This window comes from Liolophura sinensis, chromosome 7 (genome assembly GCF_032854445.1).
Source record: "Liolophura sinensis isolate JHLJ2023 chromosome 7, CUHK_Ljap_v2, whole genome shotgun sequence".
Taxonomy (NCBI): Eukaryota; Metazoa; Mollusca; class Polyplacophora; order Chitonida; family Chitonidae; genus Liolophura; species Liolophura sinensis.
In genome coordinates, this window is record NC_088301.1 from 45,312,393 (window position 1) to 45,328,506 (window position 16,114).

The window sequence follows — 16,114 nt, forward strand, 5'->3', positions numbered from 1 at the left end:
CATCCTAAATAAAATTTTCACTTTAACTACAATGATGGTTAGTTTTATGGGTGATGAAATCCAGTGTGCTTATATGCTTAAGTGTTCTTAAAACTATGTCATGCTGCTTTGTTGACTGTTTATTGTCACCATGACCCCAAAAATAATAAGGGTGGATGACCTAAAACTTCAGGGATAGCCCCAAGCTTGTCTGCCAGCTCTTTGGGAGTCCAACATCTTAACGCTGAATTTGAGGAATGTCTGACCCTCCCTCCACTTCACCAAATTCTCCCAAAGATATTCGAATCACATCCTCACAAAACTTATCATGCCAAGGATACATTCTTTGTTGGGAAGTTTCCTCAACTTCTCTTTTTCAGATTCAGAAAAAATAACTGAAAAATAATGAAAGAACACTTACGTTCTCAGGAAGACCAAGTCTGGGTTGAAAGAGTAGAAATTTATGCATTATCACAAGCCTTATAAAACATTTGAATATTTTGCTTCAATCAACACTGCTGAAGGTATTACATCTAATTGTTAAAGAATTTACTATGTGTTTAGCTTTAACACTAAGCATTGTAGTTTCTGTGAACGTGGTGGTTACCATGGTCTGGGTTATCGTCCTTGTTCAGGAGCTCTTCACACCAAGGAGGTGTATATCTCAGCAGTTCTTGAATGACATCATCACCATAGAGATCAGCTCTGAATAAAATAATTTGCCATGTATCATTCTCTCTTTAGTGTGACCAAATGGTATAATAATAAAGGCCAGCAACACAGTGTTTAAAAATTAATATTTTAAAATTTAGCAGCTTTCAGCCAAAGGTGCTTCCACAACAGAGTGATATCCCCTTGTGGTGTGACAGTCAATTTACTGCACAATAGTCATACTGCCAATTTTAAATACAGTGGTATATAAAAAACTGTAAACTGATTAAACAGGAGTAGATTAATCTTTTGAATTATGTTCATAGAAGAGTTTCAGTATAAATTATTGAAAAGAAACTAATTATATTCCCCTGGTAGCTTTATTTAAACTTGAATGCTGCCGTGTTCAAAGAGAGGCAAGTAGCCAGTTAGCAGGAACATTATTTGCATTCTGTTGTTGTTATGGCTCAAAAGCTGTGGATTGGCAATAGAAATTTTCTTGCCCTGCTACAGTTCACACGCAAGTAAGACATCTGCATGACTTCAGGTACTTACAGATAGTGGTCATCATCAAATTTGTCATCTTCTTTTGCCTTGCGAAGTTTCTGTCTCTCTGGGGCAGGAGTGGTGTCTGGCTCTTCTAAATCAACAATCAACCCCAGCTCAGACTGTCAAGCACAAAGTGTACATGTATTAACATTAACAATGCTTCTAAATTGAGAAACAATTACTAAAAATTGTCACCATACTCTGATGACAAATATGAAAGAAACAATACAAGATTTTGCTCTTGTTATCACTGCTATTGACATAACCATGATATGGTATAAAAACAGGAGATTTAAAAAAAAAAAAAACAAGTTTACCACAATGAAATTAATTAAAATAATAAAATGAATCAATTCTTTACAGATGTTTTTCGGCCATTCTAATCAATGAACGCACACATCTAGATTAGCTAAACCTACTTTAAGCGAGAGAAAACACCACTCCTGAGATGGGCAAAGCCATACTTGGGTCCATCCAGAGTTACTTCCCCATCTTCTACAGGATCCTGCTCAATAAACCATTGAAATTCTTCCTCTTCATCATTGGGTGCCTCAGTGGCAGTTGCACCTTGGTCTTTGTCTTCTGATTAAAAGAAAAATGAACATATTTTTCCATTTGCCAGAATTGCGTGATCAAAAAAAAAAAATCAAAGGCAGAGTGAAGACGTCTACATATCCATCCATATTTATTACATGTTCATAATGTAGTGCATATCAAATTCAGTGTGACATGATGTTCTAGTGAGATTTGTGCAGTAATTATCTCATCCTGCTACAGAACAGACTTAGTGAAATAAACATTATGGTTGTTTTTGAAGCTACAATAAATCAAACAGTGTTAAAATGACAAAATTTTATCATTCAGCAAGAACTTTTTAATAATGGTAAAAACATGGGTAAGGATGAACTATCAACATACCTAAAACTTCAATCAGAGGCTGTTTTGCTGTGACTTGACCTTTAGGAGCTAATAACTTTGTTAACATGTCCAGCCCATCAAATTTTTGTCCAGCCTTCTCCTTAGGCACTCGGATTGTGAATACACCTTTAGAAATGTATTCATGTTAAAAATGGATAGTTATTTTTTTTAAGCCATTACTAATAAAATGAAATTATCAATGGTACCAAACATAATTCTTGGTGCTGGAGTGCCGGCTGAACACATTATTTTCCTCATGATATTTGGACAATTCCACATACAGAAGAGTAAAATGTTTTTCAAGTGTTAGTCCCTTAAAAATGATTAATGGAGGAATATGTGATGAAATAAAATGAACATCACAATTTCTAAATAAAAATGAGCATGATAATATACATAATTAAATGGCATTACATCAGATGTTTTAGAAATAATGTTACAGGATTAAGAAACATGAATACATGTATTATCAGCAGGGATGTAGTTTTGGTACATCAAGTCTACCTCAATGATCAAATGTTTTATAAAAGCCTTCGAGAAGTCACCTGAATCTGTGTCATAGGATGCCGCCTCTCGACCATCTTCAATCAAATTGCCAGGAAGAGTCAACCTACAAAATTGGAAGTGTTCATTCAGAATAAAAGTCCACACTGTTAAGCTTCTCTGCTTTCTCTATCCTCGATCTGATATTACTCATCAACAAAACACATTTGTGCACATTAACAGCATATTTTACATTGTATTTAGTAACAGACAAAACAATGTTTCAGCATAGTGTGCACAGAGAAATGCTGAGAAAACAGGCACCCATTCAAAAATTAAGATGATTACTTTAGTATGGTTTTAAAAAAAACTTAGAACATACCTTAGGAAGTAAGGCTTTGAGTAAAACTTAAATTCGTTGCCTTCAACAAATGTCTCTACCTCAGATACCTGCAGAGAAAACATTGTTGTGTCACTCATAAATATCGCAATCCAGAAAACAATATAACACTGTCCATATTTCCATTAACAGATTGTAGTGTAACATTACATGACAGTTTACTATCCTTAGAGACATACATATGTAATCTTTCATACCTCATTTAGCAACAAACAGTTACCTTTGCAAAAGGGTGCGTTGATGACAATGATCAGGAAGGTTTCCATCTTGGTTTATTTCAAATGCTGGAGTTAGCATGGTGAGAGGTCAAAGTGAAGGACCAGAACATTCACTTAACATGGCTGAAACACAGGGAAATGTTAGTAGAGCAAAATCCCAAAGCCTTCCAAATTATATCTCTACCACAGAAAACAAATAGTATTGATATGAAAACACATGAACTTAAATGCTGTTCATCTTATTCATTCTTAAACACTACGACAATTCAGCCTATATCTATTCTCACTCACAAAGCAAGAACAAAGCCCATGCTTAAAACCATCAATGTCCTACACAAAATTATCACCAAAATTTTGTCTAAGATTTGTAGACATCTGCTTTAATTCTATACAACATTCAACATAAGGATGTGTTTATTGTACATGTTCAGTTTTGCTGAGGAGAAACTCTCATTTTAGCCATGCAGTCGAGACAGTTATGGTGAGAGACAGCCCCAAATGTGTCAGATTTACAGTAAGGGATATTTAGCGCTGGCCAAATGCACATTATTTAGACATATTGTCCGTGTGCATTTATATTTAGCAGACAAAATGTTAAGGTCAGTCAAATTCACGCAACTTGATGGCGGCGAGTTTTTAACATGGGGTGATGAACTTCAAGCCTTGCAATCTGCAAGGAATGAAGGTGAGGCCACCGAAATTGTAGCGTGCATATTTGTGTAGGTCTGTACTTTCGGTACTTTCGCAGGAGACATGAGGGGTTCGTCTTGACAAAACTCTGGCACTACTCCAAGAAAATCAAATAGAATATTGTGTATCTCTACCCCATAGTGTTACTGAAGGAGTAAAGGTACCTGGAGCTAATTCTAAAATGAATTAATCTGCAGATGAGTGAATGCATAAGACTAAGAGCGCAGGTAATTTACAATAACTGACATGGAGTTACATCCACTTAGGTAAATCAATGATTATATGTAGTCTAGGTTTTTTGTGAAAAGCTCTAGTCCTCATTGGGTCTATTTTCTATGAGATTAGAGATGCAGTAGGCACTATATTTCTGTATTTTTTCCTTTGTACTTAGCCGGAATTTAATGCATTTTTTAGAGATATTCCGACACTGCTGTCATCAAATTAACATTTCAGAAAAATTCCGTGATCAAAAATTGTCACATTATCGTTCAAGCTTGTACATATTAAATATAAAAAAAATAATAATGTACGCCTCTTAAAGAGTTACCATTGTATGTCCAATTATCGTCACCATTGCATAGTCATGATGTCGGACATAAAATTGACAGGGCAATATAAAGAGCGTTCAGCAATAATCGCTCTTTATTGATGCATGTTATTAGACTGACATTCCCAAAATAACGACTAAGAACAACCTGAAAATGTGTCCGTCAGAATGATGTTTCCGCTGCAAGCACTTCGGCCAAGGTAAGATTTTACTTTCATTCTGAATTATCAGAAGCCCATTGATTGGTCGAAAAGAAGGGCGTTGTCCTCAGCAGCGACTGAAACAGACCTCAGACTTTTATATTAATTCACAGAAATACGTTTATTTACGCTGATTCCAGTGTGCTTAAATACACAGAAACAACAGATACAAGACCGTATTTCAAATCGCGTATGGTAAAACAGTAATTTTCTTTAAATAACCCACTGACACATAAATTTTATGACGAGGATGCGATACTATTGCCTGACCGACTTCTAAGCCAATGAAATCGTTGATTACAACTGGTGACCTTTATCACGCCACAACATTGACATTTGTGAGAAGCTACATTCGTATTAGAATTGTTGGTGGCGTCGGAGGCAACTGTCATCTTTGAGAAGGAAGTTTAGTGCTTTAAAACTGACGTGTCAGACGAACCCGGCCCTTCAAATAATCTTCATTTCGAATTGAGGATAGCCATTGGTAACACACCTTCATATTCATGCAATGTTTTGATTTGTAGAATGTGTTGTTGTTGTTGTAGTTGGTTGATAAATGCATTTGACAGTCATTTTCTGTTATCTGATAATCACATGATTAAGAAAACCAACATTTCGGATAAAATATTGTCTTGAAGCGACAGTGAAATAAGAGTAGTCTGATATAGTCACGGAGGGATATGACCCACTATATTTTGTGTGACATCTGTGCATATTTAACTAGCTCTAAAATTTATAGCCACAAAAAATTAAGGCCTGTCATGGATTTTGAATGGATGACGTACTGTAAGTTGTAAGGTCGGGCATGAGCACAAGCAACAGGCCAACCTGATTCCAGGGCTTCATAATCTAATTTGCAACCATATTGGCCATTGTCATGAATCAGAAAGACAATGTGCACCTGGACGATAGCTTTTAAGAGGGGATTTTATTTTATGGAGCATGTTACTAGATCAAAGATGGAAACAAAACATGATGGCACACGGGAGCAAAGTCATCATGAAAAATGAAATGTCATGGTTCCAGGGCTTTTGCCTGTAACATATGTTGTTTATTTATTTGATTAATTTTTTATGACGTATTCAAGAATGTTTGACTTATGTGACAATGACCAGCATTATGGTGGGAGGAAACCAAGCTTAACCCCTGACCATCTCCAGGTTGCTGGAAAACCATGCAAAGTATGACTAGAGGAAGTCAACATGAGCTGGGCTTCAACTCGCAGTGACTGCATGACTGAGAGGTTTCTGGGTATAACATATGTTAGTCCTCCACATTATGGCTATTTTTTTTGTAGTTTTGATTTGGACATGTTCATAGGTCTATAGTTGCAAACCAGCCCTAGGTTACTATTTCACACATTACTTTGATGAAGAAGGAAATAAAGTATTTTTTACATTCTGTGTAATCTATGGTAGTTTTGATGACAACAGAATAGTACTAAATTTGTTTTTGTAACAATCATGACATAGCTGCAGTATTACCTAAGTGGTGTTAAGCCACAATTATTCATTCATTCGAACACAAATATTCCTGATAAGCTGAACTAACACACATGTGAAAACAGTCTTGTATAAGTATCTAAAATGGCATGTTATCCATACCAGAACCACGCTTTTCATATTTATGAGTAAAATAAAGATATAATTTATCTGAAATAAACATACTTTTTGGCAGAGAATGCTCCTCATACTGAAGTATTATATTGGTCATTTTTGTGACCCCTCGTGGAGAATATAGCGACCAGGTTGTGCGTCTGTATGTCGGTAATCATTACCTTTTCAACACATCTCCTACAGTTATGATTGTATTTTTACGAAACTTTGTAAGCATGAAATAGACCATATATGAGAGAATGTGCAGATGCTATTTGGATATTATTGCCCTTTAGGCATAAAATTCACTGCACCAGATGCCATCACTAACCTCCAGTCATTGTTTCTGATATGTAACTGTTACTGTTGTATTTGTGCATATCTTTGTGACGCCACAGTGGCGTTGTTCATTGTCACATCAAATTTTAGCATGAACACATCACAATAACTCTTTCATACCCTATACTTTCTTGATAGGCTTCTCCCGCTGCAAATGTGTTAGTATATATAAGTGACCAATCATAGGGCAGACAGCTTTGTAATGTATCTGACATCACATTCAAAGTACACAGAATACGTCAGGGAACCAGACTGCTATTTCAGGAAATCTTGTGTGGGGGAAAAATATAATACCACATCTTCCACCATTTTATAAACACAGCTGACCCTGTTTTAAACCCATAATGCATAGTGCATGCAGTTGATAACATCATTATACATTGATCTGTTGAGTTTAGCTCTGGGGGGGGGGGGGGGGATGGCATTCTGATAGATACAGTAAATACAATATAAATTTTAAAATTGTTACACTTGTACAACTTTGGAACTTACAGGCAAACGATGCTGTGACATACAATCTGCAGACATCTAAATAGTTGCATTGTTGTGGGGTTTTCAGGCTCATTTTGTAAAGGATGAATGTTTTGTTTGTGATAAATTCTGCAGGCATATAGATTGATCGATTTTAATACTACTTCACATTTGATAACTCCTGATTAATACAGACATGACTGTAAAACTCTACAGTGTGTGCTAATTTTTTTTTTGTAAGAACAGTGGGTGACTTCTATGTTTATTCCTGTATATTTTAGGTGGCTTTATTTAAATTCATGAACTTGCACTGGTATTCCGTTCACATGTAAAGTGTTCACATTCATTCAACATCTAGCTACTACTTACCACTACTTGTAAGAGTAAATTGTCTCCTTGTGACAGGTGTATGTCAGCTTTTACATGTACAGTGGATGTGTGAAAAGCTGGTGTGAAAGCTGTTATAAACCACAACTGATGGTGATAATCTTCTTATGACACATTATAGTCCTTGTGACGTTACACAAACAGCTCACTATAATCTGCTTGTGTAAGTGCTGTTCCATCCTTATCAGTGTGTCAGGTACCCTGAAAAAGTAATATATCATTTTCTGACCTGCAATGGAAAGTTGCATAAATGGAGGTAATAGGTATACATGTAGGTAAAGACGTCCGAAAAATTTGTCTGTTGGTCACGTACATGCATCTTGTTGCAGTCAGCACTATCAGCTGATCTGTCATGTGATATTGAAGTGTACAAGGAAGTATGATTGTTATATTACTGACAATATACAAGAATCTCTATGTACAGTGTGTAAGTCATATGAAGTGGCAAACATTTGAGCATATTTAGGTGAATGTAGAATGTGCTTTGTAGCTTGAAATCTATTCTGCTGACTTCAAAATGTCATTGAAACTTTTTAGCATATTTATTCTTGTCTAAGAATTGGTATTTAGAGTAATGCAAAGAACATACATGTACATACATGTAACTGCTTGTTTATATGTTTCAATTTTTTTTATTTACACTAAATGTATGCTATAGTTTGTAGCTTTCTCTTTCTTACTTTTCCTTGTTTTAGGTAACATTTTGTGGCTGACAGTCACAGGATGGCTGCCTTGACAGCAAAGCGTTGTTCTAGACTGATGTCTCCCTGCCGACTTGGAACAGTTCCTTCAAAGACTGTATCACACCTACAAGAGAGTACTGACTCACTGGATACAGCTAATCCTGCACATCAGCTATCGAAACATATGCATTCAGACTCCGATAAAACTTCGTCTGATGTCCTTGTTGGTATACGCAAACATATTAAGAGGATATCAAAAGTCAGAGACAATTTAACAAATGCTGTCAGTTACCTTGGGGCTATCAGTGTGGAGGTGCCAAATCCTGGGCGATTTATGCCAGACTATCAGAAGTATATCCCCAGTATTTCTTTTCAAAAAAAGAATGAAAAAGACCCTGAAAATAAGTCAAATAGTGCTGGTGAACAGATGCATGGAAGAAGAAAATCTCTTCCACCACATTTGCAGAATGAATCAGAACTGACAGAAGATGGAGACACAGATCCATTTGAAAAGGCTATGAATGAGACGCACGAAAGTGTACATTCATACTGCATATCTAAAGACAAACTTCCTAAAGCTGGTAGTGTGCATTATTTAAAGCCCAGCGAAAAACAGATACCCAAAAATGAAGTTAGTGTACGAGAAGAAGCCACCATTCTGAGCATGTTTGCCAGGGCCTACAAAAGTTTGGATCCTTCGCAGGAGAAACCAACAGAGAAAATCCCTCTAGTGCGCAAGGATTTTGTCTCCAGAACAGCATTGACCCACAGGACAAAGTCTCTCGTTCAGGCCTTGAAGAATTGCACCACAAATTCATCTCGTGTAGTTAGAACAGAAGAGCTCTCTAAGCATCTGTTAGACTTTCCGGAGTCTAGGGGTGTGGCCACAAAGGTGAGTGGATAAAAGTGTGAAGTGAATGCAAAAATTGAAGTATGGAAGACACACATGTAAAGAAATATTGGTGTTTTGGAATTAGTGGATTAGATTTATAAAATACTTCAGAGGTTTACAGTCTAGATACTTTTAAATATATTTTCAGGATACTGAATTAAGCACAGCATACACACAAAATTGTTCTTTCATGCCTTGAGTCTTTTCCATTCATTATATAAAAATTTTAAATTTTTTTTCAAAATCTCTGGTTAAAAACCTGTGAAAAAGGATAAAATTTTAGGAAATTCAACATTACATAAAACAATCTCTTTTAATCCCTCAAGAACCATTTTTGCAAATTTCTGTAGTTGTCTAAGGTTTGTTAGTCAGTTAAAGTGAACCACCCATTTCAGAAAAGTAAAACTGCCTAAATGCCTAGTCGGCTTACCATACCTATCTGTGTGTGTGCAGAAATGTAATTGGTTGAATTAGTGATGTTAAATGTTAGTTTAAGCATACATAGGTGTACATGTATGTATAAATTGTATCAAAATAGTTCAAAGCTAGTGTACCTGTACCTGTGGAAATTGATGTTGCACAATATGATTGTATTCTGGACACCTTTCGCTGTAGACTAGAGTTACATACAATGCAAACATTCAAGTGGAAGTTTTGCATTTACATGTCTCCAGCAGGTAAGCCTTGTTCTAAGTTTGAATGATGGAACAGTGGGGTTGAAATATTTTTAGTGTTGTACATAAATGTTGCATTTAAGGAGCACTTGTTGGTTTGAAAAAATACTGCATTTTATTTATGTCAGTTTTAGTCCCCTATGACTACTAATACATCTTTATCATGATAGAAATAAGCCTATTCATGTTCAATGGCCAGGTAAATGGCTCATATTATTTAAATTCTATTTTCAGGAAGGCATTTTACCAACATTGTTGCTCCTAAGAAAATGTCCTGATGCCAATGTTGCAGCAGCTGCCAGAGAGGCTTTAGCTCTGGTTGGTTATGTAGATCCTGTGAAGGGGCGTGGCATCAGAATATTGACTGTTGATGGAGGGGGCACTAAGTAAGTATTTTATTTATTTATTTATTTATTTGATTGGTGTTTTATGCCGTACTCAAGAATATTTCACTTATACAACAGCGGCCAGCATTATGGTGGGTGGAAACCGGGCAGAGCCCGGGGGATACCCACGACCATCCGCAGGTTGATGGCAGACCTTCATGAGCATGAGCTGGACTTGAACTCACAGCAACTGCATTGGTGAGATTTGGCTAGCGTGCTAACCAACTGAGCCGAGAAGGCCCCCTAAGTAAGTAATCTTGATGTATACACAAATATTGCTATGTGACAACTGGTCAACAAAACAACAGTGACTCATAGAGCAAAGCTAATATGTTAATCTATCAGCATATTAGTGTAATCGTTCAGTTCTGAAGTAGTAAATAGATGTGGTTGAAAATTTTATATAATCTCTTATCCTATGTTTAGCATAGTCAGATTGTTAGCAAAACATTTGTAGAAAATAAGATTGGGGTCTGCTTTCACAAAGATGCATAAAATAATTTTTCATATCTTTTCTCATAAATGATATTGCTTTATGGTGCTACAACCTAGACAGTGTCTTTTACCAAACAAACTACGAGAAATATGACTCATAAAGTTTTGTGAAAGTGGTCATTCCAAGACAATGTCCTGTATTTAGTTTTCACCAAAGCAATGATTGAATTTATTTATTTATTAATCTTTGATTTTATATTATAAGACATTGATTGCTATTAAGTTCTACAGTAAATAACAAGATATTCGATTTCTGTATCCCAAATGCTGCCATCACCTTACGTTAGCTCAGTTAATCTGTCACGTCAAAAAAAGTTAATATACTTGTGTACAAATGCGTTGGGCAGACATACCTGTGTGAATTTTTTTTTCTTATTTTTTTTTTATTATTTATAAAATTTAATGTTTGTTCCTGCACAGAGGCCTTGTGGCCATTGAGACTCTGAGGAAGCTTGAAGAAGCTTGCAAGACAGACATCACCAATCTGTTTGACTTTGTTTGTGGGGTGAGCACAGGAGCACTTATCCTGGCCATGGTCTTTATGTTCCATGTCCCTTTAGACCAGTGTGAGCATCTCTACAAGGAACTGAGCATGCAGATGTTTACAAGGAACAAGTTCGTGGGCACGGGGAAGCTGGTGTGGAATCACGCTTTTTATGACACAGAAATTTGGGAGAAAATCCTCAAGTAAGCCCTCATACATGTATATAATTCAGTGACACTGTCCAGATTTACTTTTGTACATGTATTGAATTCAGAAATAAAGACTCTTTGTCGAATCATTAGTGCTGATTTTAGACCGGTAAATGTGGAGTTGAAATTTTGGAACAAGGTGCAGCAGGCAACTAAGGTCTAAAATTCGGCTCTTCCACATTTACTGGTCAAAAATCAACAACAATGACATGATAAAGAGCTATTATTTCTATTGTATTACATCTACTTTAGGCTTTTGCATATTTATTAGACATGTTTCTGTTGCTCAATTCATACAAATACTGCTTGCTTAATGCAGATCAACCATACCTTTTCACTTGAAGTCCATAGCATTTTGCCCTCCATATGCTTGATCGCCACGATATGGCTGAAATATTACTGATGTGGCCTTAAGCCATAATCTTTCATTCATTCCATATGCTTGATCTGCTGCTAATTGTAAAAGTATAAAGTTGAGCCACAGAGATGTACAGGATTTATGTGAATAAGATAGTGGTGGTTCAATTTTTAATGTTGAGTTTGTTGTTTATTTACTGGGCGAGGGAAGGGTCAGTCTTTTTTACAAATTCTTTTCATCTCTGCAAGATTTACAATCAGGATTTGTTAATGTTTTGAAGAACATATATAGTAGTGAGACAGTTATTCATAGGGTGCCTAACTCAACACATACATGTTGCAATAATTTCTATCTGCATGTCAAATATATCTCTGTAGTTATCTTTCTTGCATATATAGGATTAAGGGACTCAACCCTGCAGACAACCGGAGATGGTGGTGAGCCTAGGAACTACAAAACTGTGTTAAAAACACTTACTTGTAATATTTGCTTATTTAACTTATGTGCAGAAAACTGTTGGGAAGAGTTGTGTCCCTTGGCTGTGTTGCACAATACCTGTTATATTGAAACCGCAGACTGCGGCCTAGCACCATTAGACCAACAGGTAGCAGTTAAATTAAAGGCCATGAAATATTACGTGTACAGCAGTAATCTCCTGCTCACAAAAATGTCTCTGTCTTTGTAGAGAAAACCTGGGTGAAAATTTAATGATCGAACTTGCCAGAGACCCTCATGTTCCAAAGGTAAGACTTCTCTCAGAACATTACTTCATAAACACAAAAAACTTCAAGAAAAAAAAAAACAGTGGGAGAAACAAATTTTGATTGCTTTATCTATTATGTTTAAGATACACTAAAGGCATTGAAGAACTTCTTCATTTGTGGTGGAGTATTAAGGGTTACATTTAAAGTTGTGAAAAAATATGTTTTCAGATGGCCTGTTTCTCCTGTCTCATGAATGCACCAAAATTGAAAAACTTCATTTTCCGAAACTACAACCTACCTCCTGAAGTATTCTCACATTACCCTGGCAATTGTAAGCAAAAGGTGTGGGAAGCCATAAGAGCTTCATCAGCAGCACCAGGTTACTACGAGGAATGCAAACTTGGGGACTTCATACATCAGGTATTGCTTGCAGATTTTTCAGTGGAAAATTCTAGAGGACAGAGTAAACACCAATCAAATAACTATTTCAGTTATTAAGTATTATGGCAGTAAGGTTTCATATTAAGTTAAGTGCATGAGTTGTTGTTTTATTTTACTTTAATCATCATCATAAACTGACTGAATGGTTAATCACTGTACAGTTAAAATCACTGTGGCTAATTAATATGTTTATATATTAAAATAATGGACATATTTTAGAGTTTGTTCAAAATTTCAGTATGAAGGTATGTATAATTTTGTGTATAGCTTGATTTTTTTTTTTAAATATCTCATGAGATATCCTCTTTGCTGCATTATGAATTGGTACTATGAATTCAGTTTTTGTCTTGTTTTGTAGGATGGTGGTCTGTTAACCAACAACCCTACTGCCCTGGGCATTCACGAGGGAAAGCTTCTCTGGCCTCAAGAATCTATACAGTGTGTTATCTCACTTGGCAATGGACGCCATGAGCCCAGCTTAGAGTTATCCACGGCTAACAAGGTGACATTGAAGCATAAAGTCAGCAAGATAGTGGACAGTGCCACAGACACGGAAGGTAATCGTCCCTCTTTATTTAAACACATAAATTTCCTTTGCTTCAGCAGTAGTTGCTGTACATTCTTTAAAAACTAATATACTCTGTTCATGTATCTTTACAATGTCTCCTAATTCTCAGGTTTAAATCATCAAGAGGAAGATGTTCCTTTGTTGAATGCCCTGAAGCTTGTGTCTCCAGCAGGCAAAATGAGTTTCACAGTCAGAATATAACATTGAAGTGTCTTTTTCTTTTCTTAAGCTGTCCACACAACTCTTCAAGATTTGATGGCACCTTCTACATATTACCGTTTCAACCCATATCTTTCGGAAGAATTTATGTTGGATGAAATACGTCCAGACAAGCAAGAAATCATGCAACAGGATACTCTGCTGTACCTCAGGAAGAACGATCTAAAAATTAAACGAGCAGCACATCAGCTGTTACTGACAAGGAGACCTCACCAGAAAACCGCTGACTGGTTAAAAGCTAAAGCAGATATGATGTAACTGTTTTACATTCAATTGTGTGATATGAATATCTAATTTCACAGTAATTTTCTAACCTCATTGTGGTAATTTTTATGATTTTTTTTTTGCAGAGTTCTGAATTTCTTTGAATTAATGTATTCAATCATAGGAAAGATGATAGATGCTAGAGGATGGTTTTTTTTTTCTTTTTGTTTTTACCAGAGGAATATCTCAGTATTTTTTAATTGTAATTTTCCTTTTGATTGGATGAACTGCAACACAAGAGTTACCAAAATTACTAAGTCTTCTTTTAAAGTCTGACATTTATTTTATGATGTTGAAGTACATTACATTACAGCTTGATTTTATAACTTATAGCTGATCAAAAGTTCTGTGATGATTATTTTATGTTTCGATGTATCTCCCGGTGCATTTTCTTAATAATTATGTTTAGATTGTAAAAAGTATTAAGTTTGATACTAGTATACCATGGTCTTTCACCTGTTCATGTATTTACATTATGTTTCGTCAACATGTAACATGTTTTAAAGTTCATAGATGGACTTGAGCACCAATTAAGAACTTGTTTATTTATTTTATTCGAAGGCAATAGTCCTGTACAAAACTTTGTGTCAGTTGTGTTATTAAAGACACATACTGGTATTTAGTAATGTTGTAAATTATATAGTACAGACAGAAGCTACGGTAACCTGGTAAGGTGCAGCAGTGGTTTCCTCTGAGCTCTGCACAGACTGAGTTTTAGGTTACATTTACTTGTGTACATGTACATGTGTTTATTTTATTGGCAGGGAACAGTTATATACACAACTCGGCATGTATATTTCTAATTAATGTGTGAATATAATGGGACGCATACACATGTATGTACATATTCAGGCATCCACTGCCATGTTATCATGTTTATAATAACTATGAAGTGGTCTGCAGCTTTAAATTACCACAACTTGACTAATTGTACATTGTCAGATGAAATATTGGTTACGACGTAAAACAAATATAAATATTAATTAATTAGTTGTGAAGGACATGTGCCATGAAGTCTCATTGCTGACAGCTTTTGCATAAATTATTGAAGGCCAACAAAAATGGTTAGCATCATGATTAGTTTGTGTATAATTTGTTTAAGTCTTTGGAGCAATGATTCAATATATGTTAGTGAGGTCTATTGGTGCATGTTGGTGCAAACCTCAGTACAAAAAGGCAAATGATACAAAACATGTCTGGCCATTCTTATGAAAATAAATGCTGTTTAATCTTCTTGCCATTTTGTAGAATCCATAATGAGATGTGTCTTCCATCTTAAAATGTTTTATCTGATGATCAGGTCAAGGGCAGAGGAACCACCGTCAGGGTGGGGTGGGGGGGGGGGGGAAGGGGTTAAATGTCGGTATAAGGGTAGGTCCAAAGGATTGTCTCTGGAAAATGTCTGCATCCAAGAAAAAATGTAACACCACCCCCACCAGTTTTTCATCATAAATATGTGGATTGAAGCTTTCAAATTGATGTTGACGAGAAGTGAATGTTCACAGACATGCCTGTGATACCTAAGCTGGATTATGGTGCATGTGACTGATTCCTAGAGCTTAATAGTACGTACGGTTAGTGTAAACCATTGTTAAAATATCGCCAAAGGCATAAATTTTAATTATTTCCCAGGAGGATGGTCAGTTTTATAATTCTTAAAGCTACAGACTACACTGTGAGCACACTGAAAAGAATGTGGTGTACCTTGGCCTCACTTCCTATCCCTTCGAAAATGCACAGGGTTGCTAGAATGTGAAATAAATGACAAATACAAACCTTTCTACGTTTTAATTTGCCATCTGTTTGATTTACATAGCCATCAAACTGGTTACTGATATATTTAAATAAAGAATTTTATAGCAAATTACTGGTAGCTTTTGCATTGTTGTTATTATTAATTTTTTTTTTATGTATCAATGAAGTCAAGAGTTTGGTTTAAATAACACAGATATGTGCTGCAGTCAAATCTCAGAAAGAGTTCTAGTGATCAAATTCTTGCTGCAGGCCTCTAGAGAGAGTGGCTTTAGTGGGGTGGGGTGTTTAATCCCAGCCTTGGACAAGGAATTTGTCCTACAGGAAAGCCATAAGAGGTCATTACATAAGATACTTGCCAAAAGTGGATAGTTTACTAAAGGGACTGCAGTTTCCTATCCCCATAAACCTGACTATATAACCTTATAGGAAATTAAAACAGTGTAAAACATTCTAGAGTGTGATGCTAAAAAATATCACATAAATAAACTGACTAGCAGATAGCATGTTCAAATCCAGCTAGTGCTGGGATGCTGTATCAGGAGTTTTTTCAAGCAT

General features: G+C 35.9%; 2 protein-coding genes across 2 annotated transcripts in view; one reads left to right on the forward strand and one right to left on the reverse strand.

Annotated features, from left to right (window-relative positions):
• The window catches only part of LOC135470952 (protein SHQ1 homolog), a 10,609-nt gene extending 7,332 nt beyond the window's left edge, over window positions 1-3,277 (reverse strand). Inside the window, 10 exon segments of the mRNA XM_064750002.1 lie at window positions 312-374; window positions 587-684; window positions 1,186-1,298; window positions 1,375-1,432; window positions 1,599-1,761; window positions 2,098-2,223; window positions 2,643-2,707; window positions 2,963-3,030; window positions 3,178-3,243; window positions 3,245-3,277. Of these exon segments, the coding sequence (XP_064606072.1) occupies window positions 312-374; window positions 587-684; window positions 1,186-1,298; window positions 1,375-1,432; window positions 1,599-1,761; window positions 2,098-2,223; window positions 2,643-2,707; window positions 2,963-3,030; window positions 3,178-3,243; window positions 3,245-3,277 (853 nt within the window).
• A 1,709-nt stretch (window positions 3,278-4,986) lies between these two features.
• Window positions 4,987-15,126, forward strand: LOC135469959 (calcium-independent phospholipase A2-gamma-like). Its single transcript, XM_064748621.1, has 8 exons — window positions 4,987-5,119; window positions 8,123-9,002; window positions 9,911-10,062; window positions 10,978-11,244; window positions 12,294-12,351; window positions 12,541-12,732; window positions 13,112-13,310; window positions 13,551-15,126. The coding sequence occupies exons 2-8, from the start codon at window positions 8,151-8,153 to the stop codon at window positions 13,796-13,798; spliced, it is 1,968 nt and encodes a 655-aa protein (XP_064604691.1). The 5' UTR covers window positions 4,987-5,119; window positions 8,123-8,150; the 3' UTR covers window positions 13,799-15,126.
• Window positions 15,127-16,114: the final 988 nt, after the last annotated feature.

What these genes read in the sequence shown, in the direction of transcription:
- LOC135469959 (XM_064748621.1), top strand. Translation starts at nt 8,151, where the DNA reads ATGGCTGCCTTGACAGCAAAGCGTTGTTCTAGACTGATGTCTCCCTGC. An exon ending in CTAGGGGTGTGGCCACAAAG is followed by an intron (nt 9,003 to 9,910) that starts GTGAGTGGATAA and finishes TTCTATTTTCAG; the next exon opens with GAAGGCATTTTACCAACATT. An exon ending in GAGACCCTCATGTTCCAAAG is followed by an intron (nt 12,352 to 12,540) that starts GTAAGACTTCTC and finishes ATATGTTTTCAG; the next exon opens with ATGGCCTGTTTCTCCTGTCT.